Source organism: Esox lucius, chromosome 20, assembly GCF_011004845.1.
Source record: "Esox lucius isolate fEsoLuc1 chromosome 20, fEsoLuc1.pri, whole genome shotgun sequence".
NCBI lineage: Eukaryota > Metazoa > Chordata > Actinopteri > Esociformes > Esocidae > Esox > Esox lucius.
The window spans coordinates 40752270-40766998 of NC_047588.1; the positions used below are offsets into that span (position 1 = coordinate 40752270).

Below are 14729 nucleotides of genomic sequence, written 5' to 3' on the forward strand. Positions count from 1 at the left end.
TACGTGTCTGTGCCACCTACTGGTCACAAATGAGAATGCTAGAGACACCAAACTGTAATGTCACTGATTTATTGTATCGTGTTCGGTAGGGAAGATACAAATCACATCAGTGAATAGATTAGCCTACATCAAAATAATATGTGCATCTCAAACCAAGCCAAAACCAATGGCTACCTCAGTAGCGCAAACAAAAATATGATCTCTCACGAAGTTATAATCTGCATGACTGTATCAACAAAAATGTATGTAAGCATTGAACAAAAAAATAAAGAGTATTTTGCCTCTTCCTAAAATATGTCACTCTTTGGTGGATTCCACCTTTGCGGTTATGGACTACCGTACGACAAGTTGCGATAGGCTACGGACACTGCGTATACTAATAAAATGAACAGCAGTAGGAGGGACCGTTTCATGACGCCACTACAAGATTGAATATATCGTGACTGACCGCCGCACAGCGGGCACAACTTACTCACGGAGACCACATTAACGGGCGCTGCGAGAAGTCTGTTTGACATTGTTATTTTTTCCTTCTAGAGACCCGGCAGGTAGTGCTACTTTAAAGGCGAAATGGTGAGTATTTGTATGTGGAGAGCTTCAATTTTGGTCTATATGGCATGTGGAAATGGTCCAACTTACATTGTTGTTTTAATTGCGTGTGTGTGTGTTATGCAGGACATCTGACTATGGCACAAAAACGATATACTAAACTTCATCATATTTAATTGTTGTTTCTCAGTGGCTGTTGAAGCTTGTATGTATGATATTCGGAATATTTAGCACAGCTACCATGCGCCACCTATCCATTCCACCCCAAAACCCAGACAGACGGTTCAGAAGGTGCATTGCAGATGTGCCTACCGATCGTATAGTGGGCAACTCCACCGAACCACAGTGACGCATTAAAAAACCCACTTCTACTGCACCTGAAGGGAGACATACAGAACACTTCAGCACTATAGACACTTCAGCATTTATTATTCATCCGGATTATTCATTGAATCTTTCGGGGTAGATGTCACTTCGAAAACGGTTAGAAGCAACCTGAATGGGAAAAAACTGTCTGTAATTGCAGATTACTCAGGCTTACTGAGCAGGATCCGCAAACACTCAAATATTTACTTTATGTCTTGCTCTCCCGGTAACGAGGGCAGTTAGGGTTGGGGTGTGTCTAACAGCAACATGCTCAGGGTGTTATTTGAGTTGTTGCGCAATCTCAGGCCACAGCAGAATCTGCATGCGATATTTAAATTGGAGACTCGATGACGTAATGAATTACTCCTCCAAACGGACAGGCAACCCACCGCTGTCAAATACTTAAAGCAAACTGTCTCCAAGGAGTTTGGGGTCCCATTCATTATCATCAGTACCATACACCAGGGTGGCCCTCACGTGGCCAATATTATGTTGCAGTACCTACAGAGGTAATTATGGGTCTATTCTCGGTTCAGCAGCCCAGTCTCAACTTCAGAAAGCCTGGTTACAGCAGACTGAATTCACTGAAGCGCTGGGCTCGCTTTTAAGCAAAGCATTCAGTGTGGGGAAACCAGGCTGGAGGTGCAGCCTTTTGAAGGGTTGTAATCTGCCTATGGTGCGTTGTGGTTAGTGTGCTTTGCCACGCAGCCACACCCTGTTTGACTGTTACAGGCCGAGGATCAGGAGCACGGTGGCTGTGTCATGGCCGCGTTTTACCGCTTGACTCGCCGGTCGAGTCATGTGGTATAACTACTTTGACGTCGTTGTTGGTAGAGGCTGTGTAGCTTGCCACGGTATCCTGTGACACAGTTCTAGGTGTATGGTAAGAGTTTCGGTTCCAGAGAATTAACAGTTGTGTGGACGTTTTTTTTCCTTTCCCTTCCGGTGTTACACAGACTCTGTCCTTGAGAGAACGTGTTATACAATTCCAGAGTTATACAAGTTCCCTGTCTGAGACTATGCTTCCTGTTAAAAATTTATTTTACTAGGTCTGGGTATTGAACGGGGAGTCAGGACTGAGTCAGATCATTTGGTCAGGACTCGACATATTGAGGCCAACAGATGCTTTTCAGAGATCCCCAGAAATAGCGGTCAGCTGGTCCCCTGACCTGGGAGGCGCTGCCCAAACTTGGCCATCATCTTCCCCCCGGCAGGCCACTGTCAGTCACTGCTCCGGGAGTCGGATTGGGACAGACGGGGGTTAAAAATAGTGCCCTGACGAGTGTGGGGAAATTATCACCAGTCCCTTGCAGAGGCCCAGAAGCCCCACAAGCGGACCAGCCTTCATGGCTTACGTCTACGGACCAAAGCCCAGTCTGGTGCATTTTAACTGGTGACTCGCCAATGAGAATCATTTGTGGCGCAGAGGCCAGGCCTAGTCTGAGGAGAAAATCTGTGTCTTTGCGCACCGAACGACGCAGGGCCTGGAAAGTGTGTGAATTAGCCCGGTACCACCGGGGGTATCGGGAGTCAAGACCGAGACACAAATGACTCGTTGTCCTGCGGTCACCTTCGGTCAGGTGTTTAGTTTTCCCCTGCAGAGTTCTGTTCTCAGACCATCACAGGCATTGGGGTTTTATGGCTTTAATATATTCTAGCGGATGAGTAATGGAGGCTCTGCAGGGACTGGCGATGGCCTAGTTATCTCTCTGTCAGAGATGTAAAGCTGTCACAAACTGCACCCTATCGTGGGTATAGTGCACTATTTTTGCACCACATAGGGAATAGTGTGCCATTTGTGACGTGGAGGCAGTTTTCCTGGATGGAGCTGCTGAGCAGAACAGAACAGGGCTTAAAGAACCGCAGTGTCGTTTTGGAATGGTGTCAGAGAAAGAGAAGAGGATTACACTGTTAGTTCACTCTGTTCTTGGCTGCTTGTTATCTCTGCAGCAGGCACCCAGAAACCCTCCTCTGCTTTCTCTTCTCCTATCGCCTTTCTTATCCACTCAAATCTCCTATCTCCTGTCCTGTCTACTCAACTCTCCTATCTCCTCTCTTGTCCTCTCCTCCTATATCCTTCTGTCAGCTCCCTCTCTTCGTATCTTGTCTCCTTTCCCACTCCTCTGTACTCTCCTCTTGTCTCCTCTCCTTCTATATCCTCTTCCCCTCTCAGCTTCCTCTCCTCCTCTTCCCTCTCTCGTCCTTTGCTCCTATGTATTGTCTTCTCTTTTCTCCTCTCTAGCTGGTTGTTTCTGTTTAAAATGCGAATCACAGAGTAGCAAACACCCTTTACAGCCTATTTAATGCACTACTTTCCCCAATGGCCCAAAGGGCTGTGGTTAAAACTAGTGCACTAATTTCCCCAATGGCCCAAAGGGCTGTGGTTAAAACGAGTGCATTATGTTATGAATAGGGTTTCAATGTGAATGAATGAACTGTACAACTGACATACTGCCCTGACCTGGTTGGTTACTGGCCTGTCTAGACAACTCAAGTCAACAACCGCAAAGTAAACACTACTACTGGGTCAACTCTGCCAGGTCAATGCAAACACATTGTCATGAGGCAAATATACACTGTGAATCAGGGATCCCTTCACAGACGTCTCAACACAGCAACAAGGGGCCGCCAGCCGAGTGTCATAAACATGATCTTAAACAACAGGTGCTCCCTACCTCACCCCTCCCTCATTCTGGTCTCTCTCCCTCCATTCTGTCTCCGCCTACTGGAGACTATGGGAAACACCACAGAGATCTCCAGGATGACACAACACCAGTCGTCCTACCCCTTAGGGGCCAGACAGTGCACTTAATCTGCAAACACATCGCGATCATTACGATTATGTAATCCGTATTATGTCATCGCTCACTGTCTATTTAATCCTTGTCCGTCACCCATTCTGGTCTCCACTCATTTAAAATGGATAACTCTGTCATCTCTCTCCAGCGTGAGTGTATTTCTGTCCACGTGGGCCAGGCAGGTGTCCAGATGGGTAACACCTGCTGGGAGCTGTACTGCCTGGAGCACGGGATCCAGCCGGACGGACAGATGCCCAGTGACAAGCCCATCGGAAACCTTGACGACTCCTTCACCACCTTCTTTAGCGCCACGGGGACGGGCAAATATGTGCCCCGCGCCATCTTTGTCGACCTGGAGCCCACGGTCATTGGTAGGTTGTTGGTCTTTTTTTCACAGTCCATTTGATGAACCAATTTGTTAAAAAAAAATATTTAATACACCTTTTAAATGTGCTTTACAGTAATTCACCTTCATCATAAAGACCAACCGGATTCACATAAAGCATCTACATGTGTCTAATCATGTATATTTTAAATGTGTGTTTTCGCTTTGTCCAGATGAGGTCAGGACTGGTACGTATCGCCAGCTGTTCCACCCCGAGCAGCTGATCTCAGGCAAAGAGGACGCTGCCAACAACTATGCCCGCGGTCACTACACCATTGGCAAGGAGATCATCGATTCCGTCCTAGACAGGATTCGTAAACTGGTAAGAATTCTTCTGTACTGACATTTTGATGAAGTATCTTCAGAAGATGATATTATCCAGGGTGACTTACAGTTACACCTCAGCCCCATCCAACGTGTCGTGTTACCGTCTGCATTTTGTTAATGTGAAGTTTTACTCACAACACTTGAAACCAACCGAAATAAGCGGGTTCATCTTAAGTTGGCTAGGTGAGTCAACAGCTTATCATAATTTAAACAAGTACATTTTCCCTCAACAATTTATTTATCAACTGCAGTTGCGGAGGAGGACCTAGACACTCCTTTATGCTTTTACAGAGGGCCTAAACACTCCTTTGTGCTTTTACCTAAACGTTTGTTCCAGGTCGGGACCAGTTCATTGATTCCACTTTGCAACTTATTGAAAACTTGAAAGATGCCAGAGGTGGTGTAATGGAGAGTTTTAGCTGAGCCTAAAGTTACAGAGACAGGCTCTGGTTTGGTTTGAATCCTGCTTGCGGATTTGCCCAGGGGTCCCACAAAGAGCAGTGCAATTTACCAGCACTGTCTGGCTTTCGGGACTAGTAATTGAATCTGATTTACTTGCTTTACCAACTCCATGTGGCGGCTTTGGCTTCAATGAGGTAAATTGAAGTAGAAGACTGGAGAGTGCTTTAATGACATGCTGTTGTCCAGGGTAACGCCAAGGTAGAATCCAATCCAATGAATGTCAGAATGGGAAAGAAAGGTGATTTAAGCAATTTTGAGCGTGGCATGGTTGTTGGTGCCAGACGGGCCGCTCTGAGTATTTCACAATCTGCTCAGTTACTGTGATTTTCACGCACAACCATTTCTAGGGTTTACAAAGAATGGAGTAAAAAGGGAAAAACATCCAGTATGCAGCAGTCCTGTGGGCGAAAATGCCTTGTTGATGCTAGAGGTCAGAGGAGAATGGGCCGACTGATTCAAGCTGATAGAAGAGGAACTTTGACTGAAATAACCACTTGTTTCAACCGAGGTATGCAGCAAAGCATTTGTGAAGCTACAACATGAACAACCTTGAGGCGGATGGGCTACAACAGCAGAAGACCCCACCGGGTACCACTCATCTCCACTACAAATAGGAAAAAGAGGCTACAATTTGCACAAGCTCACCAAAATTGGACAGTTGAAGACTGGAAGAATGTTGCCTGGTCTGATGAGTCTCGATTTCTGTTGAGACATTCAGATGGTAGAGTCAGAATTTGGCGTAAACAGAATGAGAACATGGATCCACCATGCCTTGTTACCACTGTGCAGGCTGGTGGTGGTGGTGTAATGGTGTGGGGGATGTTTTCTTGGCACACTTTAGGCCAATTGGGCATCGTTTAAATGCCACGGCCTACCTGAGCATTGTTTCAGACCATGTCCATCCATTTATGACCACCATGTACCCATCCTCTGATGGCTACTTCCAGCAGGATAATGCACCATGTCACAAAGCTCGAATCATTTCAAATTGGTTTCTTGAACATGACAATGAGTTCACTGTACTGAAATGGCCCCCACAGTCACCAGATCTCAACCCAATAGAGCATCTTTGGGATGTGGTGGAACGGGAGCTTCGTGCCCTGGATGTGCATCCCACAAATCTCCATCAACTGCAAGATGCTATCCTATCAATATGGGCCAACATTTCTAAAGAATGCTTTCAGCACCTTGTTGAATCAATGCCACGTAGAATTAAGGCAGTTCTGAAGGCGAAAGGGGGTCAAACACAGTATTAGTATGGTGTTCCTAATAATCCTTTAGGTGAGTGTAGACAGCCTTGTTGTAAACCTTTCCACACATTTTAGGGTGTCTGATCATGCTTGCTGTGTTGAATTAGCTGGCGGAGAATTAGCTGTCATTCTAAATGCCTGTATTATTGTCTTCCTCAGGCTGACCAGTGCACTGGGCTTCAAGGGTTCCTGGTTTTCCATAGCTTTGGAGGAGGAACTGGCTCTGGATTCACCTCCCTGCTGATGGAGCGCCTATCTGTGGACTTCGGGAAGAAGTCCAAGCTGGAGTTTGCTATCTATCCAGCACCCCAGGTGTCCACAGCTGTGGTGGAGCCGTACAACTCCATCCTGACCACCCACACCACCTTGGAGCACTCTGACTGTGCCTTCATGGTTGACAACGAGGCCATCTATGACATCTGTCGCAGGAATCTCGACATTGAGCGTCCCTCATACACCAACCTCAATCGTCTGATTAGTCAAATTGTCTCCTCCATCACTGCATCCCTGCGATTTGACGGAGCCCTGAATGTGGATCTGACAGAGTTCCAGACCAACTTGGTTCCCTACCCTCGTATCCACTTCCCTCTGGCCACCTATGCCCCGGTCATCTCTGCTGAGAAGGCCTATCATGAGCAGCTGTCAGTCGCTGAAATCACTAACGCCTGCTTCGAACCTTCAAACCAGATGGTGAAGTGTGACCCTCGTCACGGCAAATACATGGCATGTTGTCTCCTGTACCGTGGTGATGTTGTTCCAAAAGATGTGAATGTAGCTATCGCTGCTATCAAGACCAAACGTTCCATCCAGTTTGTGGACTGGTGTCCCACTGGGTTCAAGGTGGGAATCAACTACCAGCCTCCGACTGTGGTTCCTGGTGGAGACCTGGCTAAGGTCCAGAGGGCTGTGTGCATGCTGAGCAACACCACGGCTATCGCTGAGGCCTGGGCACGTCTGGACCACAAGTTTGACCTGATGTACGCCAAGAGGGCCTTTGTGCACTGGTATGTGGGTGAGGGTATGGAGGAGGGAGAGTTCTCTGAGGCCAGAGAAGACATGGCAGCCCTGGAGAAGGATTATGAAGAGGTGGGCATCGACTCTTTCGAGGAAGAGGAAGAAGGAGAGGAATATTAGAAGAATATGTTGATCAGGAACAAGATGTAACAAGATGAATTGCCAAATGAGTCAAAAGGAGCCATCGTCAAACATATATATTTTTGTCTCTGCATTATGCATGGTTGAATTTGAAAGTCTTCAAAACTTAACATCTATATCATGTAATGTTTTTGCCTCGCAATGTTTTTGTTTTTTACAGAGTTATTCTCAATCACTATTTTATGGAAGGCTTAAGGACTGTACAGGAAGATTATAGTTTTTATAATGAGGCCCTCATTCGGATGTCCAAGCTCAATAAAGTTATCCTCAAAATTAATTACTTCAGTCTTGGATATTTATTTTAAACAACTCAACAACAAAAAAATGAAAATGCCTGAAATGAAAAAACATAAAATCTGACTTTTCCCAACACAATGTACACACATTACCCGACAATGTCCAAGTGAAAGAAAATGTAATCAGTAAAATACCCTGGTGTGGTTGTTACCAATGTAGATGTGAAAGGCCAAAGAACACAAATGAAATTAGACAAAAAAAATATTATTTTCACCAGTCGGGCAATGGCTATAAAAATATCACTACTCTCCTGAAAATATCCCTCTCCATTATTGGGGCAATAAGTAAGAAATGCAAAACAGTGATGAGTCTGTCTGGAAGAAGTATCTTGCCACATGTATCTATCTACCTCCATACATCGCCATGCATTAAGTAACCTGATCTCTAACAGACAGGTATATGCCTTTCCAAATCACGTCCAATCAGTTGAATTTGCCACAATTGGCAAATCTCAAGGATGATCAAAAGACATAGTATGAATCTGAGCACAATCTGGTGTTTTGAAATGAAAATGAAAGGGTAAATATGTTAGTAAATAAATTATAAGCCTTCATTTAAGGATAATCCACTGTTGCAATGGTTACAATAAGTATGTTTCAGGAAAGCTTTGATCTGCCAGCAATTCATATAGGCATTTATTTACAGTAACTGGATACAACTGACCATGTTAAATCCTCATATGGTACATTATCATACAGTGCCAATCTACTGACATTTTGATTACTGCCATCAGTCTTGAATTGATTAACTCGTCTCGACCTTCATAAATGTCATCTTGAGAAGATATATTGATGATAGAATAAGGTTTGACCATGTATCAACAGTGCATTTGCTATATTTATGCATACATGTTGTACATAAAATATGACTTATTTAACTACCTAAATTAAGGTATGCTGTGCAAATATTTGTTTTGCCTATACTGCAATGTTCAGTGAGATCATCTGCCAATTGGTACCTTATTGTCTTCCTTCTCAAAACCCATTAAATTAGACGGTCAAAGAGGAGCGACCTCTGATGACTTCACTAAGCGTCTTTTGAGAAGGCAGGGAAAACGGACTCAAGGGATAATGGAGATAATGGAGTTAATGGAGATTGTCCCGCTGCCTGGATCTGCTTGGGACAGTTGTAGAAACATATTCGTTCCACTAGGTGTCAGCAATGTCGTATCGGTTGAGTGTAAAAGGCTGGTCATATAAAACCCAAGTATTCAACTCTTACCCTATTGGATCCGGAGCCATTGGGTTTTCTGTTTTACCTCATCATGAACTGTACCCGCCTGGTATCCCAGGTCCACGAATGTTGAAATGAAACGTAGTGGAGCCGACCTTGAGATGTAGAGTTGAGTATGAGGGCCATAGAAAATGACACATAGAAATCATACATTGTCATACTGTCTTTCACTGTGCTGGTCACAGGGGCCTGCTAGGTGATCAAACCAACAACCCAGTTTATATAGTGCTCTAGTAGCCAAACAACAACCGCATTTCCTAAAACAACTACATTGTTTTAGGACATGCGAGGATCATGAGGATCCAACATTGAGGATCCAACATTGAGGATCATGAGGATCCAACATTGAGGATCCAACATTGAGGATCATGAGGATCCAACATTGAGGATGCAACATTGAGGATCATGAGGATCCAACATTGAGGATCCAACATTGAGGATCATGAGGATCCAACATTGAGGATCCAACATTGAGGATCATGAGGATCCAACATTGAGGATGCAACATTGAGGATCATGAGGATCCAACATTGAGGATCCAACATTGAGGATCATGAGGATCCAACATTGAGGATCATGACAGAGGCGGGAGGAAGCAGGCGGCACTGAGGTCAAGAGAACAACGCTACACCTTGCTGGATTCAGCGCTTCTCTGCCACAGTGATGCTAGAGCTGAGGGGGGACACAGACAGCCAGCTGAAGAACGGTTTAGGGGCCATCTAAGCTCCAACCGTCTACCCAATGTTCCCAAACTGCCACCGGGAGTTATCCAAGAGATGGCGCCGGAGAGCGGTTTGTCCTTTGATTTTCCCCACAGCCTCTATGTTGCCATTAATAAAACACACTCCAAGGCCCTGAACACTTGTGATGTGTGAGTACCTGATGACTCTCCTTGTTACAAAATGTACCAGAGCTAGTTCAGGATTTACAGATAGAAACTATTACTGTAGGCTGTTCTGGATTTACAGATAGAAACTATTACTGTAGGCTGTTCTGGATTTACAGATAGAAACTCTTACTGTAGGCTGTTCTGGATTTACAGATAGAAACTAGAACCGTAGACTGTTCTGGATTTACAGATAGAAACTAGAACCGTAGACTGTTCTGGATTTACAGATACAAACTATTACCGTAGACTGTTCTGGATTTACAGATAGAAACTATTACCGTAGACTGTTCTGGATTTACAAATGTCAAGGTTGGCAGGACCAAACAGACGTACCTTCGTCCAAACCAATCTCCACTGCATCAACACACAGCCCTCACCAAGACACAGACCCTCAATTAACCACAGCTAATACTGTATGACTACCCATAAACCTTATCAAATTCAGACACACCCTCTCCATTTCTCTCTCTGACTCTTTCTCCCCTCTCTCTCCAAACAGTGGAACTGTGTCTCTTATTAACCCTTTTCCAAGTTATGGCCTGATTTCACCTGTCCTCTATCTCCCGAGACTCTGTTAATAATTTCAGAGACTCTGCTCAACACTAAGCATTAGGTGTTTCAAATCTGCTGTTATAACATCCTTCCACAACATCACATGGTAAATTAAGGCAATTGGACTTAATGTCTGTTATAATGGCTTATAATGTTAAACTGTTAAATGGGAATCTTCAGCGGCTGTTGTAATTCAACCCAGCAGGTGATGTCATGAACTGACTGCAACAATGAAAAAAGAACATCCCTCGTGCTTTAACGATTATTGTGATTAATCAATTAGGTTTTTATTGAATTAGTGCTGCATTATGGGTCAGCGCTGAGTGCCTCTGATAGCGTAGCGTTGCCATGGCCATCTCAATCACCACGGTCATTTACAGTGACGGAGGGAGATGATTAAAACACGTCATGGTTGCCTCCACAGCTGCTGGACGCCTTATCCCGCGGGGCGCTAGTTTTGACACTCGTACCAGGCCCTCGTCAGATGTTGTTCACTATGTAGGGCGTAGTGTAGCTACAATTTTAGATACTGTACATTACGTTCGCGCCATACGCCGTCGCCTATCAAAGCGGTGGGGAAATTAGAGCAATCTTTAGAAGTCTTAAACGGTCTTTAAGATGCGTCAGATAGTGTTGACAACAAACAGAGATGTTTGCTTTTAAAGTGACTGAAAAAATGGCTCTGGTGGGTTAGACCAGGCCAAAATAATTCTGGTGTGTGCACTCGAAAAAGAAAATGTTCTTGGATAATCCTTTATGGGTTCTCTACACTGAAACTGTGTACCTTTTGACATTTTGCACAGAAGAACTTATAAGATTTCCCTCGGCCATTTTAAAGTAGAGGCTACTCCAAGAACCTTTTCTTTTTATGATGTGTGTGTGTGTGTGTGTGTGTGTGTGTGTGTGTGTGCGCGCGCGCAGATGGTGATACAAGAGCTCCCCCCAACCCACACTCCTCCCTTGTTGCCTATTGCCATGATAATGGATACAAATTGATGAAGACATTTCACTCACTCTCTGACAAGTGTTTGACGCGGTACACAAACAGTCCACCGCCCACTATCAGACATTTATCACACATCTCCTCCCTCCGTCCTCCGTACCCACTGCCGCTCCGCCAGCTTTAATCAGCTAATTCCCCCAGTTCCTCTGTAACTCTCTCCCAAGACACCGTTTGCGTGTGTGTGATTACTGTGTGTGACTGGGTGAGACTGTGTGTGACCGTGCCACGCTAGAGCCAAGAGCTTAATAACTAATGGAGTCCTGATCCAAAAAGTAGGTCCAATCACAAAACAAACCTTTTCTTTTTAGGCTACGATTAAATAATAATCAAGCGCTGATAGGATGTCGCTATAGTCTTCATTTGAATACCTAATTGGACATTTGAATATGGGACTTATACCAGTATACCTCAGTTGAACGAAGTGGACCAGATGCCCGTAAAATGGCGGATAACCCATGAAGCCTCATTGTTCAATGCATGAAGTCAGCGTTGCTGCGGTGTTTTTTGGGATGTAAGTATATTTGATCACTATTGTGTCATTTAAGAAACGTATTTCTCAATTAAACTGTGTACACCTGGACCTGCACGCAAGCCAAAAATGCACACAAGTGGTCTCAGAAAACGTCAACCTGTAAATGACTCGCGCACAAATGAAATGCACCTGCTTCCAGAATCCAAAATGAAAATGGATTGATTCCCTAAAAGACGGATCGTTGTTCGGCTGTTCACCTCCAGAGGTGTGCTTTAATTTGATCACTGAGTAATACCTGATTTATACCTCAGAAAATCAACTGGTGGACCTCCCAAATGGAACCCTACTGCCCGTATGAGGCACTACTACGGAATAGTGTGTCCCCAACGTGTTTCAATACGGACACATGCGCACCTTCCATGATGAAAAGAACCCAGAGGTGGTTACAAATCAATATGATCGATTCACGCAACTAAAGGCTGACTGACACCTTCAATTTCATGCAGGAGACAGTTTCAGTCTTTCGAAGTCTTCGTCCTGGCCTATCCCAGGGGGCGACAATTCCATGCTGATCCTTGATCTTACCAAGTAAGACACATAAAAGGTCCTGTTCTCAGCAGATTCTATTACCTATGGAGGTACAGGGGGAATGGTCAACCGATATGTTCACTTCTTAGCAGGCATGGATCACATCGAACAACTTACATCCAAGAGTAAATTTCAACAGCAACGTAGTTGTTTGAAACTCTGTGTCCCCTTGTAAAGATCGGTCAGATTGTTATTAAGTTTTTTTTTTTGTTGACTGCTGTTTCAAATGTGTTGCTATTGGCCAATAGCATGGCTGGTCATTAGCCTCCACTGTGACCTGTTCTAAATTCTAGAGATATATTTTAATGAATAACACCCTGGCAGGTCAAAGGTGAGGGAAAGTGCCAAGCTGTGTAGTGCAATATCACTTTGGCCTCGGCACGAGCTCTCTGTGAAGCCCTTTTGGACTGTGCGAACCGCAACAGCTGGGAGATGGCCAGATAGACAAAGTGCCTTTACACACATCATTATCTGGTAATTGACACAAGTTAAAGCAGGTGTACAGGTAGTTCTGACTGATAAAGAGAGCCTACCTTGACTAATAGCCCCGATAAGGGACGCGGTGACACCAGACACCGGGCGATGAAGCAGATCGACCAGGGCCACATTATGACGCGCCCTCGGTCAGTTTAGCCCAATCTACCTCCCCTACGGCTCCCTCAGGGTTCAGCTTCGTACTAATTAAGATGTTCACACAAGGCTGTGTCATCTGTTTGGTCGAACAGGAGTACCAGGGACAAACGGAGGGACATCTGTCGACCGTTTTGCTTCCAGTGGGCGGTATCTAAATACTCTTGTTAAATGTATCCACCTGCTTGTGTAGCTCCCATATGAAGACATTTCTAGACCACGTGTGTGCTTGCTGCTGCGTGTGCTTGCTTGCGTGTGTGCTTGCGCACCTGTGCGTGAGTTTGTGTGTGTCTGTGTGAATCTGTGTGCGTGTGTATGTGTGTGTCTGTGTGAATCTGTGTGTGTGTGTGGCTGTGTGTCTGTGTGTGTGTGTGTCTGTGTGAATCTGTGTTCGTGTCTGTGTGTGTGTGTCTGTGAACCTGTATGTGTGCGTGTGTGTGTGTGTGTGAACATGCCAGCGTGTGTTTGACCTTGTCCACGGTGACTCCTGTCCCTTTGATGTTGTGGGACGGAAACTGCTGTGTGTTTTGTTCCATAAATCATCTGTATTAATCAAACCCCCTCATTCCTTTTTTACAGTGAAGAAACGCACTGACACACCACCAGTTCAGGGGACCCAGTTACCACGGACGCTGGGCCAGCTGGTGGCAGGGCCCCCCCCAGGAGGCGATAAGGGGAGCGGGGAAGCAGCAAGTAGGGGAGTAGGTCGAGAAATGAATGAAGGAGGCAGGAAGGGAGGCATAAGAGGAGGTCAAAGAGACGTAGCTGGATTCAAATTAGCGGCTGAAATTTCACGCTCGATGCGGGAACGGGAGATTATTTACGGTTGCCGGCCCCACCCTCTTAGACCCGTCAGAACCACTGACAAAACAACCAATTAACGGATTGGTAATTCCCCAGTTAGCCTCATGGGCCCTTCTGTCCAGACTTTGAACGACCACTTCTAAAATTAGCATACGTTTTGTTTTGTTTAGCAGGTGGTTGGCCGGATGGCTCGCGGCCCCGTCCAATGGAAATCCTTCAGACTCTTACAGGAAGTTCCAGATAACCCCTGTAGAATTTGGAATATTCAACCAGTTCTAAAGAGAAAATCCACATAAAGAGTCTGATTATGTTAACAGTGGAAAGCCTATAGAACTACACTCTATCCATTCATCTATAATGCATCAGTCTCACTGGTAGTGCTGGCCAGGTGAATGTTCTTTTCAAACCTTTTAAATCTGAGAATTGACAGTATATTTACTGAGAGGAACATATAGTGCCTGCAGGTTCGGGAGATGTGAATTACAACAGCGCATAGCAAAAGCAGTTGCCAATTAATAATTCTTGATTCATGTAATGGAGATTTAATGAAATTATTTAAATCGGATCCCATTGCAACAGAAAGTATAGTTTAGCCTACTATTGATTGTCGAGTTCAGAAAGTGCCAAAGTTGCAGTAGCCTACTTCCGTTGTATAGCCAACTTATTTGCGTGAAAGATATGGTGTGGCGATAAATTCCGCTGTATGTGTGTCAGCGGCGCTACTGAGGTTGCAGCAAAAGATGTCTCCACCAAATACTACCTATTTTTTACATATATTTCCCAATGGAAAGCCAATGTCTTCTTTAAAATGTTATTTCAGTGCTTTAAAATGCTTTTTCAAACAGATCAAAATTCCAATATAGGCTACCATGCGTAATTCTGTAATATGAGAGAATTGGACGTGAGTTTTAACTCTTTTGTTAGGCATTGTAAGAACATACTTAAAGTATTGATTAAGAGCGGATGTTC

At 44.8% G+C, this 14729-nt stretch overlaps 1 protein-coding gene across 1 annotated transcript; it reads left to right on the forward strand.

Moving 5' to 3' along the window:
- The first annotated feature begins 445 nt into the window (after window positions 1–445).
- On the forward strand, window positions 446–7569 carry LOC105030356 (tubulin alpha chain-like). Its single transcript, XM_010904185.5, has 4 exons — window positions 446–573; window positions 3862–4084; window positions 4272–4420; window positions 6297–7569. Exons 1-4 carry the CDS (start codon window positions 571–573, stop codon window positions 7269–7271), a joined length of 1350 nt encoding a protein of 449 aa, XP_010902487.1. The 5' UTR covers window positions 446–570; the 3' UTR covers window positions 7272–7569.
- The last annotated feature ends 7160 nt before the right edge of the window (window positions 7570–14729 follow it).